The 22,948-nt window shown below is 37.5% G+C and overlaps 1 protein-coding gene across 3 annotated transcripts in view; it reads right to left on the bottom strand.

The window, feature by feature from the left end:
* Positions 1–6,745: 6,745 nt before the first annotated feature.
* Positions 6,746–22,948, bottom strand: part of VPS13C (vacuolar protein sorting 13 homolog C) — a 139,543-nt gene continuing 123,340 nt past the window's right edge. For all 3 annotated transcript variants that reach the window (XM_067534730.1, XM_067534732.1, XM_067534731.1), the window contains exons 74-78: positions 22,756–22,870; positions 14,506–14,597; positions 12,742–12,862; positions 11,433–11,522; positions 6,746–8,781 (exon numbers count right to left, since the gene is read on the bottom strand). In XM_067534730.1, the coding sequence (XP_067390831.1) occupies positions 8,680–8,781; positions 11,433–11,522; positions 12,742–12,862; positions 14,506–14,597; positions 22,756–22,870 (520 nt within the window). In that variant the 3' untranslated portion in view covers positions 6,746–8,679. The remainder of the gene's footprint in view (positions 8,782–11,432; positions 11,523–12,741; positions 12,863–14,505; positions 14,598–22,755; positions 22,871–22,948) is intronic.

Below are 22,948 nucleotides of genomic sequence, written 5' to 3'. Positions count from 1 at the left end.
CAGCCCTGCAGTGGGGTGGTGGGGCTCAGGGCTTCTGCCATCCAGAGCATGCCTGCCAGGGCTCAGGGCGTCAGCACTGTGGGGTGCGCCTGCCGGGGCTTCAGCGGGAGTGGGGCAGAAGTCCCGGCAGGCAGCTCCCATGGGGCAGGAGATCCCCCTCTCCGCGGGGCAGAAGCTTCTAGCCCCCCTCCTCCCCTCCCCCGCTCACCACAGGGCAGAAGCCACTAGCTGCCCAGCCCAGTCTGGTAGGTGGAGAATGTGGGGGGGGGGAGGACATAGGGGGCTCCATGAGCGGCACTTGAACTGTGAAAGAGCTGCATGCGGCTCGCTCACGGGCTGCCATTTGGCCACCCGGCTCGAGGGGCTTCCGGCAGAGAAGAACCGGTCTGTAGACTCTGAGGAAGAGATGCAGACGTACCTTCTGGCTCCCCAGACCCGCTGCACAGCATGGAAGGGGTGAGCTGCCAATCGCTTTTGCCTTCTCTTCTCATTTGGGTCAGCTGCAGGAGGCCCAGACCGGACTGTATTTTGAGAGGGGAAGGGTAGCGGCCTCGGTGCAAGGAGTTAGTGTTGAGCCACCAGCCTCTGCCTCCCATGACAGTTCTCAGACCTCGGGAGCAGCTCAGAGGGTGGGAGGCAGCAGCGCGGCCCCCTCACAGGCAGGGGAAGGAAGGGTCTAATGCATGTATCTGGAAGAGGGCCCACAGGAACCGAGGAGGAGCAGGAGGCCAGGGAGGGGAAAAGCCAGAGCAGGACAGCTGTGGGCATGGGGAACTAATGGAGCTCTTTTCCCAGGTTCACTCCAATGATAGCCAGGCTGCCTGCTGCCTAGCAACCGCACTCTCCCTTAGACTGCCCTGGTTACCCTCAATTCCTTCCCACTGAGTTACATTTGGCTCCCCACATCCGTCCCCGGTCTGTTTACGTGTAAGGCACAAGGATACTCAATAAAGATGGTTCACAATTTTTTAGGAGAAGTCCATCAAAAACAATTTAATCAAACATTTTTTTGTGAAAAAAAACAAAACAAAACTCATTTTCAATGACAAAAGTCTTTCCCCCCTAAATTTTTCATTTCAAAATTTTAAAATTCCCTTCTCTCTTTTCCCCTTTTCCCTGCAAGAAAAATTTGGAGATAAATGAGAGAAAATGTACATGGAAAGGAACAAAAAAAATCTCTATTTTATTTTTTCCCCCTTGTAAAAGTGTGATTAATAAATTTTTATTATTATTCAAAAGAGAAAATGTTATTTATTTGCACTACTCCATTACAACCAACCAACCTCACTTTTCCAACGTGGGGAAAAAAGAGGAAAAAGCGCAGGAGGGAACGTATTTTTCTTACCTTTTCTTTCCATATTATTCTTTTCTTTTTTGCCAGTGAATGTAAATCAGTCAATGTCTAGAGTTTTCTTCCCGCTTACTTTTTCTTTCCTTGTCCCCAACCTTCTAACTATTATGAAGCTGGAGAAGTTTTTAAAAGTTGAAGCAAAATAAAAAATGAAAATTTGAAAAAAATAGCCTGGATATCATTCATTTTCATGCACTAGGTGGCAAAAAAGGGGAAAAAATATAGAAAAAATGAGAGAAAGGGGAAAACCCCCAAAATGCAAAATTGATTTAAAAAAGTAAAATGGTCCCATTCTTAACTCTGCAAAAGAGTCAGCTGGGAAACGAAAAATTTTTTTGCAAAATTTTTCTCCCCTTTTATGACCATTTCTAACAACATGTTGGATGAGATTCTCACCACCCTTCTGACCGCTCTATGTTGGGTAAAAAAGTTGGACTGGCATAAAAGAAGTTGTATAAGCTCTGCATCCAAACAGTACAGAATTTCCCTGGTGCAAGAACTGAGGAAGACAGCAACCAGCTGTCCTCAAAGGACCCTCTCACAAGCCGTGGGCATAGGGTGCATAGTAGGGGTGAGGCTAAGGATGGTAAGGCTGTGCCAAAAGTGAGATACATAGGAGCACTGTAGAGTTTCTGGGCAGCCCTGTCACCCAGAAGAAGCAGACACCGGCTGTTGTAACTCAGACAACTCCTCAGGTCAGCCTAAATTAAGCCAGGGCTCACTCCAATGCCCACAGTACAGCAGAGCCACAAAGGCATAAGGGTGGCTTAAAAAAACTTTAGCACCACTAAACCTCACGCTACCCCAGACTGCAAGTTCTGTGCTGGTTCCCTAAGCAGTGCAGTACAGAACTTCACCCTTTAATTCATTTTAAAACATCACATTTGCTTCTAAGGTATTTTATAACATAATAAATACACAAGTGCATGCATGTGTGCCTATTGTTTCTATGCAGTTATACACACACAATTAAAGACTTCCCACATCTAGGCCTCCATAAAACTCCTGAAGTTAGAATCCAGAAGTGACTGGCTTTTTTATCCATAACCAAGATTCGGAAAGTTCAGTACCACGAGGGGACCCTCGTGCAGTTAAAACAGACACTGCATTTTTTTTAGAAGCTTCCTCAAGCTCACCAGTCTGAAGATGATGATGGCCAGCTGATAATGAAGAAAATCTTTCTTTAAAGTGCATTTTCCTCAGTGTCCCTACAGCAAGAAAGTGGCAGCTATGACCCACTGTTAGTGCTTCAGGGTTTTTTTACATCAGCAAACCTCACCTAATTTTTATAGCGATAAAATATAGAAATTGGCCAACATGAGCCCACCCAGAACAGCAACAATTCAAAAATCTTTCACTCATTCATCTTTCTAAAACAGATAGCGTTTTCCCCAATGGTCTCGTGTGTCAGACATGTCATTCTGTTACACAATGTTTAGACCCTGTGTAACACAGTGCAGGCGTGAGTGGGTGAGCCTGCACTCTGATCACTTAGAAGCTTATTAGTAACCCAGGGGAAGCTGATTGAGGTTAATGAACTCAATGGCCCGTCAACCCAAAGCTGATAAGAAGTACAAAAAGGAGGTGCAAGAGGAGAGAAGAGGAGAAAAGGGAGGAACAGGGCCGGGGGAGAGGGAGCCGAGGCGAAGGAGATGAGGTGGGCTAGTCACAAAGATGGCTCAGACTAGGGAGACGTCTGTTCCCCTCACGTCCTGCTGAGAGGGCCTAAAGCTTGGCTCGCACTGTAAATAGGTGGGAGCACGGGGGGGAGGGAAAGAAGGGGTGTGGTGATATTGGTGAAGGGAACAGGAAATAAAGCCTGACCGAGAGCACACTTGGAGGACTCTGTGCAGTTTCTGTGGGTAGGAAGACGGGGCAGAGCAGGGCCCCTGTGACACCATGCCATTCCTACAGAGGACAAGCTCTTCTATTCCCCTGAAAAATAAAAATTAGGATTTCAGCTGCATACTGTGAGGAAAAAGAAAATAATCCTATGAAGAGTTTTGGGAAGGCTTAAATAGGGAATGAGCTGGGAAGGATCTCAAATATTCTCAGTTCCCTCTGTGCCTGTTATTATATACAAAGAAAAAAAGAGTACAGACTTGACCAGATACTCTGTCTTATACAACCATCTACACACAAACATCTGCATTTCAGTATTAGCCGGGAGATGAGTATGCTGAGTTGATATACACAAAGGTTTTACTTGAACCACAAAACTAATATCCCTACAGGTATGTTGTGCATTTGTAAATTGGGCAGCAATTCATTTTGCACTACAGCCACAGCAAGAATTAGCGCAAGAGTGATCTTTATACTGTATTTTTCAGTAGTTCCCCGATATATCATGGGGGTTTTGTTTACAACTGGCAAACTTTATAACATCCTTTGATATACAGCTTATGTCCTGCATTAAAGATCTTCCATTGACTAATTCCTTTCAAGAATGTGGATATATGGAAAAAAAATTTAAAAAGCAGCAGCAAAATATAAAGATTAAGTCATTCCCCCATCTTGTGGGCAACAACTGAAACAACTATTTAGGGCACCATTTCACAACATAGCATAATGCAATGGTACATGTTGATGCAATGACCAACAGCAGCATCTTAGTTTATTTAGCAAGTTTCTTATGTTATATAGTTAGTTACGTGTTAAACTTTAAAAATCCTAGCCGTAAAATCAGAAAATTAATGTAGTATTTTCTATTTTTTTGCAAAATCCTCTAAAATTAAGGCTGTATCTATTTTGTTCACCACCAAGGATATCGCATGCAAAGAATTTAGAAGAGTGAAAGAATTTAAATACTGAGGATCAATGGCTGCCAACCATTGTGCTCTTCCGAGTGATGCCCAGCATCGTACTAAAGCTGCTTGGTGCAAATAGTGGGAGCTGGCCCCCCGTTCGCTTTGAAGCCAAAAGGCAGAATGTACGCAACTGTACTCAGACACATCTTAATGCCCAGAACAGGGACCTGGCCAGGTGCTAAAAGAGAAGTCAGTATGCTCTCCACAGAAATGAAGATCTTGAGATAGACAAATGGTTGGACACTCCATGATAGGAAACGAAACAAAGTTGTAAGGGGCCTAATGCTGATTGCTCCAATTAAAAACAAGATGAGGAAGGCTAAGTTGTGGCATGGGCATATGCAACAGAGATCGGAGAGTTACATTGGTAGGATGGCTGTTGCAATGATTTTGGATGGACGACTAAAGAGTTGGTACATGGATTGGGTATCAGTGAACCTCAGAGAGATCAATCTGCCCAACGGGCTGGCGTGTGATCCTGAGTTTTAAAAGAAGACTGTAAAAATCGTTGATCCTAAACAGAGAAGTGACAAGCAAGGAGGAGGAGATATTGAGTCTCTTGACATTTATTCCTAGCAGCGGCCTGTTTCTTAACTTTTCTTTTTAATGGGTTACATCAAGATTGTTTAGTAATTCTGGCACAAGCTACCATTAAAGAAAAGTTGGACACTTTGTGGCCCATTCTAGAAGAACCCTACATATAAAAATGCATAATGAAGCTCCACCACCACCCCTCAAAAAATCTTTGTAACTTGGATATATCATTCCAATATACAACAGAAATATGGTCCACACAAGTTGAACAACACTCAGATTGTAATTAAACTAAGATATTAACCATTGTATCTTATTGTTTTCTGATTGTATAGGCTACAAGAGAGGCTGCAACAGCTCAGATAACTTTTAAAGTGTGGACAGGAGTCATTGACATCAGAGTTAACTCCCCACTCATCCTCTACAGCATATTAGCATGCAACAATTCTATTGGTTGTAATGAGTCAGTGGTATAAGCCAGACTGGGCACGTTTCAAAAGTTCTCACTGGTAGATTTAGCTCAATGCCATTGCTTTTTAAAGATAATTGATTTGGGTACCAGAGCTCAAAAGCTTGGCACAGAGGCAGCAGTGCCAGGGGAACTGAAGTATGGATATGTGGGGAAGCCTAAAACTGTAGACATATTGGAACTCAAGACCTGGGTTTATTACCCTCACTCGTCCTTCCACAATCTCTCACTATCCCTTTAATTCAGCCTGTAAATTAATTGCAAATTCAGGGCAAGATTGCCAGTATGCTTCGGCTGCTTTGCCCTGGCTCTGGAGCACCACAAAACATCCCTCAGCAGTGGAAATATTTTGTTAAGGTTGATACTACTTATCTTTGCATCATTAAGAATACTGACTGGTGGCATCCAATTTTCATTTGATTAGTGTTCATGTGAGGAATTTTTAAAACATGGGGGCAAGTCTTAAAAAAGTGTAAGATGAAGTTTGAGTACATATCAGTAATTAAAGGTGGGAAAAAACAGGTAACAACCTTAAGACAATCCCAACAAACTAAATTTGCTTCATAGTGACACCACTAAGTAACCAGGCTGTTATGGTCAGTGAATAGTAGTGTTTAGAGACCCAAATTAGATTCAATTGATTTTTAATGATACTTGAGATTTTTCTTTGCTTTTCCCCATGTGGTGTCCCTATAGAGTAGAATTAAGATTCTTTTGATTTTTTAACTGTGTATTTCCTTACCTTACTTAGTTTATGTAACCTTAAATGGAGGTTACTTACCTGTAACTAGAGGCTCTTCAAGATGTGTGGTCCTCATCTGTATTCCCCATGGGGACACATGTGCAGCATGCACCTGAGTGGAGATTTGTAACAAGCAGTGTTCACTGGTCTGTGCCTATGCAGTTGTTCTCATCCTGCTCTGAACCAAAGGACTTAAGTAGAAGCCACTCCAATTTCTCTTCTTACCATGAATCAGATAATATCCACAGCAGAGGGGAAGGAGGGTGAGTGTGGAGTACAGATAGGGACTCCCATACCTCAAAGAACCTTCACTTATAGATAAGTAACCTACATTTCTTCTTCAAGTTCTGGTCACTACGTATTCCACGTGTGGGAGATTGGTAAGCAGTATTCAACCAGGAGGAGAGTGTGAGGATGTAGTTGATATAAATGTCCCACATCAGTGCATCTGCAGGTCCCTCTGCCTGGACCTATATCTCAGTGCTTTGTGAAGGTGTGCACAGAACCCCAGGTAGACACTTTATAAATGTCCAGTATAGGTATTTCTTAAAGAGAAGCTGTTGAGGTTGTTTGTGTGAGGAGTGAAATTTCTGATTTCTATCAGGATTTGCTCTTCAGAGGCCAAACAATGAGCTCAGGAAAGCCAGTGCAGTAAACAATGAAGCAGCAAGAACTCTTGTGCTGTATGTAAGTTTACAGTTTGAGTGTATATGAGTACTTTTTTTCCATTTGTACCCACCACGATGTTACATACATATTTTAAGAATGTTTATGAATTTCATTTAGAAAATAAAACCTCATTCATCATTTGAGACTCATACCATGATTTTTGAGACAAACTATGAATTGCATATAAAAGATTTTATTTTATCCATATTTTAAACACAGTAGTTGAATGTACAGAATATACCAAACAACTCATTCTATCAGTTCAATGTCCTGTTTAAACATTGGAATCAGACTACACATTTAGAACTTCTCTAGCCAACTTGCATCTAAGACCTCACAGTTAATGAATTAAGATGTTTTTTTCCTACTGTACTGTGTGGTGTTCAAAATTACAAATTTACATAGTAGCAGTAAATGAAGCACAGGTGCAAGCTTTCCCTAGACGCTTCATATTTGGCAGCACATTTTCATTATCTTTAATTTCTCTCCTTTGGTAAGGCAGAAAAAGCATACCACTTAATTAGATATGGACCCATGCCAGAATACCAGAATTCTATACCCCTGAAATCTGGCAAAGTTTAGATTCTGGTACAGATCTGAAATTTGGGCCCTTCTCTATCTTTGATGATCTTCAGTGGAAGTGAATCTCAAATATTGACAGAGAAAGAATCTATATACACTGTTGCCATTTTTACCATACTGAGTTCATACTGGCAGTCTTTACACTTGCATATATAAACTTGCATATATTATTCTCTAGTTGAGGTATGAAATAAAAAATGCAAAAATTTACAAGTGGTTGGTTTAGAGAAAATATTCTCTCATTTGAAAGCCTAACATTTGACAGTGATAACTCTCAGTTTACTGATTACTCAAGCTAAACAGTATTTGCTCATATAGGCCCTGATTCAGAAAGGTGCTTAACCCACAGTTTAAGTTAGGCACATGCTTATCTCAATGAAGTCAATGAGACTATACAGACACTTAAAGATTAGTCATGAGCTTATGTTTCTTGTTGAATTGGCACCTAAAAATAGTATTCAAGACAAGCAATAGTACAAGCCAATAAGAATACCACTTTCAGCTGTTCATAATTTAACTTAAATCAATGGCAAGTATCAGTTATACACTGAAATATAGACAACAAATTAATATTCGAATTTTTTACCAACTGCATATATTTTGTTGTATAAAAGCCATTTGTATTTTCTTCACAGAGAAACCTTCCCACTAACTATTTAAGTTTTCAGCTACAGCCAATATTAATGTGCAGTCTACTACTAAATCCTTATTATTAATACATATTAAGATATCAAAGTGCTTGCCATTTTAGGAGAACCTAAGTTGTCAATTTTTAAAGTGATTTAGATCCCTTTCATTTTTAATAATATGCAAATTGGTTATTATTTCTAAAGTGAATGTTTTCACAGAGAAGAAATAATGTGTTTTATAGATACCTACATTCTTCTTTACATTACTCTAACGTACAATATTTTCTTGTACCACGGAATATAAACAGCCTTGTATGATTTCTTTCAAGTACACACCACAAGAACATTTTTAAACATAAGGAATATCTCCTAACATATTAGACATATTGCTAATAAGCGTCAATTAGATATATATGGATTTTAGTTTTCAAAAGTTAGAATTATTATTTATTGCTAATTCATTTGTAAACCATTACATTATAGTGCAAATTAGGTACAATTTCATGCAAGTAGCAATCCAAGTCTGTGAAAAAATACTAATTGATGAATATTTTTCTTAATGTCGGGAAAAAAATGTGAGGAAAATCGATAGAAGTATATCTTTTCTAAAGGAAATTTTAACTTATTGAATTTGTTTCCTGCTGAATAGTCAAAATGCATATATGCTGTAGGGAATGTTAGAATCTATCAGCTGACTTTATGCCACAGTTGCCAAGGAACTTAGCTTTTAAAAATCAAAGGTAGTCTAGATAGTGAAGGAGCTACACCTACACCTTGCAGGAAGACCATCTGTGTATTTTATTCTCTTCTGCACACTGTATCCAAATTGCTTCTGGTAAATCTTCAGGAATAAGATCACACACCACAGGTTTAACCAAATGCAAACCTTGGTGTCATTAAGGTGGTGGTTGTGGCTTGATTAGTTTCAGTGAAGCTTTCTTCACCAATTTTTGCTGCTGTCTTGCTGCTTGGGCTTCATCAACAGCACGACAAATTCTCTGTAAAGCAATAATAAAGGCAATGTTTATCTAACTATCCCCACCAAAATATCAGTTGCAATTTATTGATTTATGGCAGTTTTAAAAACAGGTGTAGTAGTTTCTAAATTTATTTTAGTTCTGCAAACAAGAAACATCATGAGAGACTAAAATGCTGACACTCACTGTCTGAAAGCAATCAACACTAGTGTAGAGGTGAGCAAACTGGCCAAAACTTTCAAACTCGTGTGCCTAAAATTAGGAACCTAGGCACTGATTGAGCAAAACTCCTAAGCACGTGCCTAATCTTCAGCAAGTAAATAACCCCACTGAGGTCACTGGGACTATTTACATTCTTAAAATAGGTATATGACTTCTCACATGCTTAAAAAGTTAGGCACACACTTAGGACACTGATTCAACAACTAATTCCATTTTCACAACTGCAGAGCATGTAAAATTTCTATTCAAGTCAGTGCTCAGCTTTGAAAATCACGTCACTTAGCTATCTAATTAAACTAGTAACCCAAGTTGGAAAATTTTGGCCATCTATAAATTGGATGTATAGCCAACACTCAGTACATTAACACTCTTCCATTATTAAAATGTAAACATTTTCTAATGACTAAGTATCAAATGGTATTCACAAAATAGTAATAGATTATTTTCTTAAAATAAATGTAACAAAACAAGGATACCAAAGGAGAAAGTATCGTATTTAATGAAAAGAATAGAACAAGGAGCTTTTAAAGCTAAGATGATGCATTAATTTCCATTATCCTGGATTCAAACTAACGTGTCTCCTTCTTTTTAGAAACAGTGTACTCATTTAGTATATGTAAAATGATAGCGTAACACTGGCTTGTGTGTATGTCATCTCCCTCTCTATACCCCTCAACATCTGAATGCAAACTTTTAATGTGAGCCAAGACCAACCACAAAGATTTAGGTTCCACAAAATTTGAAGACAATCTAAAACCTGTAATAAGGGAAGGCAATTTTTTTCCAGCCTGTAAAATGGGTTGAAGAGGACAGCAAAAAGCCTGCAATGTTTATCAATTAAGGGCTTGAGGTGAAGGCTCTATGGATCAGTCTAGGGAATAGGCTACTTCTGTAATCTATGGGATACATTATATATTTTAAGTCCACTTGAATACAGAGATAAGGTATAGTATCCATCAGTAATGCAAGGAACCTGCAGGCCCAAGCCTGCAAGATATTAAGCTTACACAGTTAACATAAGGAAGTTGGGCCTATAAGTCTTAGCGAAATTAAATTGACCAGCAGTTACCCAGACTCACAAAATACATTATTTTGCTTTTTTTACAATATGTAGTTCTGCTGAAATCTTGCATAAAATGCTGACATGTAACAGCAACAAATCTGTTCATACCCCTTTTGGATACTTTAGGATGGGAACACCAACAGATGTATATTTGCAAGATTGCCATAGTAACCAACTGACGTATATATGCTAAGAAGTTTGACATAATTAATATACTAACCAGCAGAATAACAATACTCCCAACATTACTAAGATGAGGAAGTTAGTTATGGGCAAAGGAGGCAGAACACTCTTATGAACATTCACGACAGTCATCAAACCCTACAATAGTCTCAACCACCATCTAGGCCAATGAGATCTCAACCACTGGACTTGTTTTGCACGCCAGAGACAGAATGGGACTCTCGTGGACCACCACCTGCCTTCTCACCTCTAGGTCGCCACAAGAATTGTGTGAGTATGAGCATATGACATGACGCTGGAAGTCAAATTAATATTGATTGACTGCTACGTTCTTGTTTAGATGGAAACATTTGTGCTTTTACTAAAAGTGTTAATAAAATTATTGAAAATTTCAAAAGTTGTTCCTAAGTGCAAACATTGCAACTGTTCACAACAGAGTTCCTCAACCAAACAGTAATTCTAATACTACCGTACCTGATTCTGGGACTAGAACCCATCAAACGTCAGAAGTCTAGTTCATTTATTGGGGATTCTCAAATAATCAATATAGCCAATCAATAGAACAGGCATCAACTCCAAGGCAGAAGAGACAACAGGAATGTGGATTGACCTCTTGCAATATGGAGAACGGATGAATACTTAAAGGGCCATTGTTATCTGAGTTCCTGGAGCCCACGACTGAAGTGTCCAAAACAAAGAAGTTATCTAGCACTTCAATCTTAGTTGTAATACAACAAAACACCAGAAATTAAGTGAATTTTTGCTCAATATCTGATAAGTAGTTCTGAGCAGAGAGAAGGTCCTTACATGCACTCCTGCTTTGTGAAAGGAGGGAACTGATGTAGTTGGGATTGTTCCTTGAACCATACCTACTACCTTTCAGCACTTTACAGAAGCACTTGTGAGGCCTCCCCAAGCACAGCCTTGTCTTTCACAAGATTCCCCGAGCTCAGCAGCATATCACCAAAGGGGAAATTTGCAAAGACCATCTCTGTCAGGATTGATACTGTACACAAAGGCGGACATCTTAAAAACGTGCATGTATCTGGGTCCAGTGCAGCACTAAACCATCACAGTATCGAATAACCAGTAATCAGGGCAGGCTCACTTTAATCCTTTAAAGCAGCCCCCTCCCCCATTTGGCTGAATTACAGTAGTTTTTGGTTTACCCAGAATGGCATGAGATATAAAACAAAAAAGTTACCTTTGCTGTAGTTTCATCCTTCAGTTGAATTTTCTTCAGACGTTCATGAGCTGCATTGTTCTTTTTTTGGAACGTTAACAGCCCTTGATCCTGTTACAAAGAGGAATAAAAATAAAGCTAAAAGACTCAGGAAAAAAATTCACAATCCAATTCTGAGTGCTTAAATGTCATCTTTTAAATTATATCTGCTTTTCTTTTTGTACAGATCCAGACCATGTTATAAATAAATTATTTCATCCCACAATTATCCTAATTTATTATCAAAGTACTTATGTTTAGAGACATGTTTACATATCTGAAATAACACATTTTAATAAGTGAATTTCTATGGATAAGTATCATACAACAAGACTACTTGATAACTCATCACCAGTGAAAAATTAAAAACTCTGTCCATTTCTCTAAATTGCACACAAAATCTTTGGGCATAAGCTGACAGTAAAATTAGCTCTACTCAGAAATGACAACGAAGTGCTAAATTACACAAGGATGCAATTCAAATAGAATGATGTTACGATCCAATTTCTTGACAAACATGCTTTTTATACAATGAGGGTATTTTAAAGAGTATAACAAGGCACAAAAGTTTCATGAAAATTACACATGCAGCATGAGCAGCCTGAATTACGGTAGTTTTTGATGCATCTAGAAGCCTGGAAATGCAGAGATTTTGAGAGTCAACAGGCTGACTTACAGTAACAATACAAGAACAAATGGAAAGCCTGTTAAGGTTGCTTCTTCTAATCCAGGATTCCTAACTTTACACTAGGTTCTAGAATTTTCCAAGTGGATGAATAGTCCTCATTGGACATTGATATGTCAATATAGGTCTGTGCTATGCTACACAGATGCCATGCGATGTGTAAAAAAATAAAAATAAAAATTTTCAGTATACCATCTCAGCAAAAAGGTCAGCTTTTGGGCAATGTTATAAAAATACAGATTTGAGCTTTATTAAAATATACTTTTTCTGTGCCAGACATTTATAAACTAAGATTATTAAAAAGTTTCAGTCAATTACAATTGTACATGTTTATTGAAGGCAGTGAGGCTGGAGAGGTTTCACAGAAAGCTTATGTTTACATCATGGGGTTGCAATGTTAGTGGAGGGCATAATTTTGCCTGCAAAACCTTTACTAATTGAAGATGGGGAAGGAGAGATGCAATTTCACTTTTAGGATGTTAGGAAACACCACTCATTGAAATCACTGACACACAGAACTCCACAATGACATTTTGACATTTTGAAAATCTAAGTCACTTTTCAGAATAGATCTGCGCTCTAAAGGCATAAACATTTTTTTTTTACCTTAACAGTGATATTTAGTACATTTGTTTCAACAGAAGGAGGACGTGTGAAATCTTCAAATAAATAATCCCAGTCTGTTACATGGCCTAGGATCTCCACGTCCTTTACACACATCAGCCTCCTACCCAAAAGACAAAAACATTGTGAAATATTTAACCTCCTCCTTGGACCAGGACTTTATCAGAAGAAAACAAGGCTAATTTTGACTTGGCCTAATATTTATGACAGACCCTTGGGTCTGGAACTATGTTACTTAAGGACTGTGGGTGTGGTACTATGACTGAATATCAGAAACACTCAGAAATTGCTAATGTTTTAGCCCAATATGCATAAACAAACATGTTGGGGGGGGGGGGGGGGGAATAAATAAATAAACCCCAGACAAAGAGTGACTAAAACCACCTTTTCACCCAGGATGAAAATTCAGAGCGTATCATCATTGCAATAACTAACTCAAGTTACTCCACTCAAGAACAACCACACTGTGAAAAAAACTCATGAGCTACATAGAGCTATCTGATGAGTTGTGCTAACCCAAACCATAGCTGTATCCCTGCTGCATTATTAGCTGGAGCATCAACAGCACTCAAATTTCAACCCATATCCCCAACAGGCCAGCTAGCTTGAGTTTAAACTTAACTTTAAGTTAAGTTTAATTGAGTTTAAACACTTAACTCTAGCTAGAGATTTGTGTGTGGTGACAGGAATCAGGTTAGGACTTATATTTGAGTTATATCTCGAGCTCACGCTGCAGTGAAGACAAGCCCTTAACCTTTTACCACTGTTAAGACTTAAATAGTAATTTCAACAGGCTTTTTCTATTGCATTGTGAATTTCAAGGTGGACTGGTTATCAAAGTTAACTAAGAAGAATTTTCATGTGGGTCTCGTATTGGGTGAACCTACCTCATATTACCAGCAAGGTCTGAAACCAGTCACTCATTCTGTTTCTTAGGTGAGTAAGACCACATTTCATACGCTCTTTGCTTCTGTTTAAGCACTTTTAAAAACCCTCAAACCTCTCAACTGTTTGTGTCTAAGACAGATTAGACAGTGACCTAATAAGTGATGTTCTCAGTGTTCCCTAGCTAGTTATATTTCTTCTCATGTTTGTACAAAAAAGTCACAGGTGCCCCACATTAATGTTGATGGGGTGGTTGGAGCGTGCAGGGAAAAGTAGATGTATACAGTAAATGGGTAATTTTATGTATGAAATAAAGTTGAAATCCATTCTGGATTTTCATAAATAATTAGAGTTTCTTTGTTGCAACGGGTTAGGAATTTTAGTTTCAATATAACCTAGTCTACTTACTTGAGTAAAAGATTTATTACTCAGTGGCAAAACAATCATTTGAGGAAACCAAATCCAGCGTGCTGGAGTCCATTTATCGAACACATGAAAGAGATTAACTGCTCTTCATGAATTTTCATTTGCATGTATTGCATGTCTCCTAGTTAAGTACAGCTGCATGGAAAATGTCACAAACCACAAGGACACTGATTAAGATGTATTCTCAAGCAGGTACGTTAATATCAATTGAGATTTGGGTCCCTTTTTAATTGTCAAAGGAACAAAATTAAAGAAGTCCGAAATATCAGGAAACAAAAGACAGGAAAGTTCACAGAAGTGAAATGTAACTTTTCTGTAGGATAAAGAATAATTGATTTTTATTTATCACACTAAGAAAGAGCGAGATCCCTAAGAATATAGAACACTTCAAAAAGCAGCTTTGGAAGAGACATTAGGTTTTGCAGACAGTAATACCTATTGGTAACAACAAGGTTTGTCTTCTTGCCTCCCAGAAGCGCACAGTGATATCGATAAATTTCGCCTTCCAGCTTCCCGATATGCGAGTTCTGAAAAAGGAAAACAAGATTTAAACTGGTCACATTTAGTCTTAAGAAAAGAAGACTGAGGGAGGACCTGATAACAGCCCTCAAATAAGTGAAGGTCTCTTACAAAGAGGACTTGATCAATTTTTCTCCACGTATACTAAAGATAGGACGAGAAGTTACGGGCTTAATTTACAGCAAGGGAGATTTAGGTTAGATATTAGAAAAAAATGTTCCACTATCAAGGTAGTAAAGCACTAGAATAGGCTTTCAAGGTAGGCTGTAGAATCTCCATTACTGAAAGTTATTAAGAGCAGATTGGACAAACACCTATCAGGGATAGTCCAGGTTTACTTGATCCTGCCTCAGCAGAGGGGACTGGACTTGACTTCTTGAGGCCCCTTACAGCCGTACATTTCTATGATTCTAGGAACAAACTTCAAATACTCAATTTATATTGGATTAATTATTTCCAGCTCAAAAATTTATCTAATCATTCTGGTTCTTTGAAGTTACCATCTCATGGGAGTCTCACCCAAAACTGAGATCTGCTCAAGTCTCCAACCACTCATAAACCAGGTGGAACATTCCTACTGATTTTTCAACTGTCATTCTTTCTCTGCCACTGAGGGTCTAGAAGCCATCTCCTTCTGCCAAACCTCACACTGGACACGAACACAAGAGTGAGAATTCTGTGATATGTTATGTTTAAAATATATGCCTAGTTTTAAATGTACAACTCAGAGTAGATCCAGAGAGAGAGAGAGGTGTTCTGCACAAGAAACTATCAGATTGCACACATACCTAGCACCTCTCAGGATCAGGCCTTTCATTACAAAATATTAGCAAGTGAAATGTTAGATACAAGTATTTATGGAACATGTAGGCTGAGAAAGAAGATTAAGGAAAATGCATATTAAATCCAACATCTCAGGTATGTTTCTGAGCACTCTTACTTTAAGACTTATATAAGTGGGTAATGAGTTATGTTTTAAAAATTGTTTTAATTTCCAGCTAGTTTTTATGGATTTTATTTTGTTAAACCAAGTTCTTAGAATTAGAAGAGCTTTTTCTGCAGGCTTCCCATGATTTATCTGCTGTTTAACTGCAACGTGACTTTTCAAGAATGTAAATACTGCATGGGGACTGAGGACATGGTCTGTAGACTGATTTATACTAATGTACACTTCAAATATGTAGCATTTGAGAGATTCAGTCACTAATATTCAACCTCTATCTTCGTGATACATCACAGAAAAATGCCAGGTACTGACATTTCCTGAACACCAAAAAAACAAGTGGTTCCCTCCACAAATTTACACACATGGAACACACACTAATATGGAGACAGTGAGACTGATGGGAATATGCCAACACAACGGCAGCTGGAGAAAACAAAGAGACCAAATGACATTAAGTTATGAAATGAAAACTGTGAAACAAATAATGTATTTCAAGAAATGAAATCATACTGAACATACAGTTGTAACTTCACAATCATATGTAGACAAACTTGCACACCTTAGAGAACTTGATTCTTACCTTATGAAGTAAACCTGTAGTAATTTAGAATCCAAGTCCTTCTCTTGTATTAACTTGTTTCCTGTTTACAGGCTGTATGTTGTGGGGAAATACACTTAAAGTTGCTCAACTGTAAGGCAACTTATTAAGGGCAGGGGAGGTGATTTGCTAGGGCTAAAAAGGAATGTAAATATGGGGGCTGAGGACATGGACTGCAGACTGCTTTATGATTATGTACACTTCAAATATGTGGCATTTGAGAGTCTCAGTCACTAATATTTAAATGTAGACTATATCCATTATAAACATAGTACATCATGAGGAATGAACCGTGAATCATTTATTTTATGAAAAGGAGTGATGAAAACCATACATCTTTACCTTAGAAGGATGCAAAACAGATGTACCTTGGATAAGCTGTCAACTAGCATCTATAACTGGATGCCCTGAAGTTCTTCTGCTTTCAAGATAATCCAAGCCTTACTTAAGTTATATAACTGATTAACATGAATACTTTTAAATTCTCATTGCTACCCATGTTACTTAATTTTCTTTGAACCAAATTCCAATACTCTTATTTACATTTAGTAGCATATTTTGCGAGTTATCCCACAAGTCAGTGGACTACTCATGAATCTGAGTAACATTCAATGAGAAAAAGGGTGAAAGAATTTGAGTCCATTTTTCTTTAGTTATCCTCTTTTTAAGCTAAATTTTCAATTCCCTATACTTCTTAAACAAATACTCGATATATTAATTTATATCCATCAATAACAATAAAAGTTAAGCTTAACTTTGATTTTCTCTCTCTCCTACTCTGTAGGCTACACTTGCTGTTTAGCTCATGTACAATGCCTGGGAAGGTCTCAGGGTGACCATGGTTCACATCCATAGAAAGTCCATTAAAGCAGGCTTCAACACTTATTTAGGTTTGCACTTCATTTTCACACATTTAAAAACTATTTCCAAATAGCTGAAAACATCATTATACATTGTAATATACACAATCTTTAAACTCAGTTTAAAAAAATGGATTAACATTCCAGAGTTTAAAGTGATTTAGACTCTGAGCACCTTTTGAGTGGGCTTCAATAACAACACACACCAATAAATCTTTTCTAATCCAATAACCATTTCTTCCAGTCATGACAAATCATTACAAATATGTTTCTAAGCTATTGTAGGTTTATGTTATCAGACACTTTCAAAACAGACTTCCTCTGATATGCTAAAATATGCAACGCCAAATCAAAGAAATTTGTGAGCAGGAGCTTGACATTCCAATATTGATCCAAGAAAATTCTTCACATCCCTCTAAGAAGTTGAAGAATTAAGTCACTATATGTATTATAAAAAATATAATCCTCAATGTACCTAATGGACCTTCCTATACATCTGAAACATCACTGTTTTGCTGTGCAAAAATCTTTGTGCCAGCTTCATTCCAAAGATAACTAAATTGTAATCTACAGTCCAAATCCTAATATTCAACAGCTGATTGTGAAAGATACCACACTTCACACTGGAAATGGAAACCTGCTCCTAAAGATGACCTTCCTTGTTTCTTCTTTCGCTGAACAACTGAAGTCATTTTTGAAGAAACAAATATCTTTGGGAAGAGTTTTCTTCACTTTACAATATATTTAAAATTTTAAATATAGCTCATATTTCAGTCTGTGATATGAGAATCCTCTTAAATTTCCTTCTTAAAACAAACTTAAAATGTGTAAACAGGCTCAGCATTAAACAAACATTTTAATTTCCACTTTTATGTGCTGTAGGCTAGCTGGTTATCTTGCTGCTGTTTTACTAGCTTAGCTGTCCTTAGAAAAATTAAAGCCAGTTAAAAATAGAGATGACAAGTATTTTCAAAATAAAAACACCATCTATCAATTTAAGTCAATGCCACTTCCTGTTACTTGTAACTATTTCAATTACACCACTATAAACAAACAAACAAATGTAGCTGGAAGGTCTGAGAATGCAGCGTTTCATTCTCAAGAGCTACACTTTTCTAAGGGGACATCTTTTTTGGGAAGGAGGGGCAGAGGGGAAGTCTCGGATACCTTACCTGCATGTCCAATTTACTGCTCTTTCAATAACTGTTTATGGACAGCCAGTCATTTCCTATTCTCTTACAATACATAATTTGGAAGACTGAATAACTCCAGGTTTAGCTTTTAGAGTAGAAAGTGGGTTAGTTGAAAAGCGGCTACGTGAAATTTTGAAACTCCTATGTCCCCAGTGATAATCTGATAATAATTGACTTCAGCCTGCCATACTGAAATACCAAGTTAGCTGTTTGGACAACTGCAGTAACAAACAATTGACCACCTCTACTTGGCATTTTGTTCTAAATATGAAAACCTATTTTCATGGAAATTTTACATTTACTGTGATTTCAAAATGCAACTGATTGTTCAGTTTGTCAGCAATGTTTTTTGACTTAACAATTACAAGATGCATTTCTGATATACGGGTTTTGATAAACAAGCAGTTTCTAGAACCTCTGATAATGATTTGATAAAAATACTAAAAGATACAAAAAGAGACATGAAATAATTTTACAAGAAATAAAATAAAGAGCTGGATCTGTTGCCAAGAGGAGTTGGGGAATAATTGTCACCAGATGCATGCAGAGCTGGATTGGACATTGACTAAATTAATAATAGAGAGGAGCAATGCACATGCTCCAGTAGAGGTCACCATCTCATGCAAATTGTTTTATGTTCCTATAATTGCATAAAGTATTACCTATTTATTAGGTATCTTTAATGAAAAGTTAGCACATTCTTTCTTTTCTCTACTTTCTTTATAAAGCACCATTATAAGTCTTTATAGGCAAATAAAACAAAGCCACTGTTCTCACTGCATATGGATTAGACTGCAACTGACTTCTCTGTGGATTTGCAGAAATTGTTGGGAACATAACAAAACAACTCCCCCTTGTGTCACAATGCAGCAGTTAGTCACAACTGCAGTTTTTACATTCTGGACCATAGCAAGCCAAGTTAACTAATGGCACAAGTTAAGACTTGCTGGTGACTAAATGGGGCTTTTCCACCACTCTGCACTGACCAGCAGAGTTGGTCAGCTATGGATAATGTATTTATAGGGTGTAACGGAGGTTACAGTCCAAGAAGCATTGTTACTTCCTGACAGGCAAAGTTCTTCTGGGACACCAGTTTGCGGCACCCAACTACATCAAGTACTTTTCATTCATAATTCAGCTTTAAAACACAACGAAACGCCATCCCCTGGCAGTCTGACAGAGTAAGGCATTCTTTCCCAAGGTTCCAAGCTTTTGCCTTATTTATTTTAGAAACTTATATTTAATTATAGATTAATTAAATTGTATAGGCTTCATTGAAGACACACATTTTAAGCAGGGACTTTAAGCAGGAGATGGTGGACTTGGTAAGGAAGTGAGTTCCAGACACAGGAAGCTGTATGGAAGAAGAAATGGAAATAAATGGGAAAAATGAATTAGTAGCTAGGCATTCACATTAGGAAGAATGAAAGGGCTGAGGAAGGCAGTGGATACACAGGGGAGGGAGAAGGGGAGAGAGAAAAGTTGAGAGGGTCCAATCAAGTGAAGATGCGACTACTAAATTTGTTGCAGAGGGCAAATGAAATGTAGATCTAGGTTTTCACTGCAGAACTTTAGTTGAATTACTCAACGAGATGAGGTAGGTCAGTGCTTCAGACATGATATGAGCAAGGATTTTAGAAGCAGAAAGAAAGCACACTGGAAATGCTGTGCAGGTAAAGTGGCAGCAGGATTTCATGGCAGCATCAATGACAGTGGCAGAGAGAAGGAAAGTTTAACGTGTCAACGTCGCAAGACTGAGATAGTGAGTATTGTGAAGCTACCAAATGCAACAGAATGAAAGGAACAAAGACAGACAAGTTTACACTATACAACAACTTGTTTACAACTAAAAATAGTCCTTTTGTTAGGCTTTGTAGGCTTCTGGCAATCCAGAAGAAAGAAACATGAGGATTAATGGAAATAAAACAGCTTTGTTTCACTAACTGTAAGGTTCTGACTAATTTAGCTCAAGAAATTTCAAAATTAGGACTCAGACTGAGTTATTATGCAGTATTTTGACAAACGTGAGATTTTTATGAGAGAAGGGTGATTTAGTTTTATGGCTAAAATTCAATGTCCTATTTTCCCTGAAGTCTCCGTCTGTCTTTGTTTGAATATTAAAACAGCTCATGTATGCTGTGCTACACCACGACCCTAATTTCTATAATCTCAAATGTATAGCAACTGCATTGAGAGAGGAGGGAGCTGTTTTATAGTTAACTTAGCATTTTCTAGCTTTCAACAGAAAGAAAATTCAATATGGAAAACTACATACAGGAATATTTATTTTTAATAATATTATTGACCTCTAATCCACAAAAATTAGGTTGAACATACAAATCTTAGAGGCTCCGTATATGCATAGAGCCAATTTCCAGTGTTAATTGTGCAACATCTTTCCTTTTCATGTATCAAAAGCATTTTCCTCACATAACAGACCACGAAGTCTACCATATCATTGAAAAGTATATTTAAGCAACAGAGTGAAAAACACACACCTAGAACCAACATATTTCTATGTTTATTTAATACAGTATGACAAACAGCTGAATTTAAAAAATTGTTGCTTTTGCACTAAGTTTAAGACAGTGTTGTTTATAAAAGATTGCAACTATCTAATATTAAGAATTTCTGAGAGGGAAATTGAAAAAAGTTTATACTACCACATAGAGATGCACTCAAATCATTACAATAACCCCCCGCCCCGCGCCAAAAAAGTGTTGCGTACTGATCCTAATCTTATATATAATGTTTAAGACAAATGTTTGAAGCAAGTTAAATTATCCATTAACAGTGTATATGCATAAAACATAGAACTGATGTTTTGTTGCTAGTAGGATTAATTATTGGTTTCCCTAACATGAAATTTCACACATCAAGCAGAGACTTGTGGCTTCACTCACTTTAAAAAAGTTGGCAGAAGTGTCAAAGGCAGGCCCTAAAGCTGCTTATTTAAACCATGAATGGAAGCATTTTATTTACATAACTTACTTGTAAAATTGCAAAAGCATTTTCATAGACAGGAGCAAATCTTTTATTCAATTATAGTAGCCATGCTTACTTTCTTTCTTTGCATTTTTAAACAAGATCACTATATAAACACCCTCCAGAGAATGCTGACTAGTCAATGAGCATTTTATCATCTACAGTACCATGAATATTTCTTTAGCGACTACTTCGCCGTTCTGACCTCAGAAGTAAGGTCCAACATCATTAAAAAAAAGGCAAGAGGAAATTATTTCCATATTTGTGTCTATGATCTTCCTTACTCATCAAGTCTTACTTTTGCTCTTACTATGAATTGAGTAATTTAAACTGCCATTTAACTGCTACATAAAGGTTCTAATAGAAGTCAAAGAATATTTGGGTTTTTTTATGGAATCATGCCCTTAATCTAAATTCTGAAAGGCAGATAAAAGACCATGAAGGAAATCAGGAAAAGGTATGAAAAATGTTTACTCCATTATTCCAGTTCTTGCTGCGTATGCACGAGGAAAGAGAGACAGAGAGAGAGAGAGAGAGAGAAAGCACAACATCAGAAACCCATAAAGGGATCATAAACGGTAGCTGACATCTACAGGAGATAAATGCAATTATCACTTATTAAGATGCAAGTTTCAGTTTTAACTTAGAAGTAAACATTTGGAATCGGTTATTTTGTTCCAGTATTATCATCATCAGCACCAATACTTCAGAAAAATTATATATTAAAACTAGTATATTCATAAAGTGCTCTTCCTGTTTCCTATCTTGTTTCATTTCCTCAAAATTAACTGGATTAAAGCTTCCCAGTATATGAGAAATAGCATTCATTGCCATTATACCACTAATGTCGAATACCTTACAGGGAATGAACCAGAGTAGACCATCATATGCATTTTGTAGCTTTTAGCATATTACCATTAACAGTGTGCGTACACAGACTGAAAACATGGGAAAAGTAAACAATTTAGTAAATGTGTATTTGTTTATGGATCCACATCAAAAGAGAAGCAAGTGTTAATGCTGACCCACATGTTAGTTCTCAATAGTTTCTTCCTTCAGATGTTGATACAATCAATAGCAGTATTAAAAAGCACTATTAATGGCATTGTTTAAGTATATCAAATCATGAAATGGGATGATTCAAAACATGTCCTGATTCACACTATCCTTGCAGTACCTGCCTCTTCTGTGGTTTCTAACTATCAATAACAGGATTAAATTCAAAAATTTTCAGCCATAGATTGTTCCACAAATGCTACAATATCTTCATCCCCCTTTTTCTAAACAAGGGTCATAGTGAAACATTTAATACGAAATGAAGAGATGAGCAATTGATAAACACAATATGCACCAGAACATAGAAAGGTTATGCAGTAATGTATTTGATTTACTCTGTATAGCACATAGGTTCATTCTATATTGTGACAAAAGCTTCCATTGGATGGTAATATATAGGCATATTTTATAAATTGAAATAAAAAACCATGTCCTCTCTCCAAAGAAGCATTTTTATAATGCATAGTATTAAACTCCCCAAAGGTTAGAAAATTTAGGCTCTATTTAAGTTAATAATGTAACTCATACCTGAAATAAATCATAACCCTCAGCTTCATCCCTGTTATACGGCCGGATAATGCCATCTTCATGAATGAGACGTGGAGGACGGAGACTAGACACTTCTTCAGTTGATTCTGCCGCCCTGTCAGAGGCCAACAATTTCAATGTATTCAGAACTACTACAGATTTTAGTTTGCACCACAATTCTTTTTGTTACTTG

Source organism: Emydura macquarii, unplaced genomic scaffold (assembly GCF_026122565.2).
Source record: "Emydura macquarii macquarii isolate MOO-44397 ecotype Brisbane River unplaced genomic scaffold, CSIRO-AGI_Emac_v2 contig_3451, whole genome shotgun sequence".
Taxonomy (NCBI): Eukaryota; Metazoa; Chordata; order Testudines; family Chelidae; genus Emydura; species Emydura macquarii.
The sequence above is the reverse complement of the archived record's forward strand: the minus strand, read 5'-3'. Positions and strand labels throughout refer to the sequence as shown.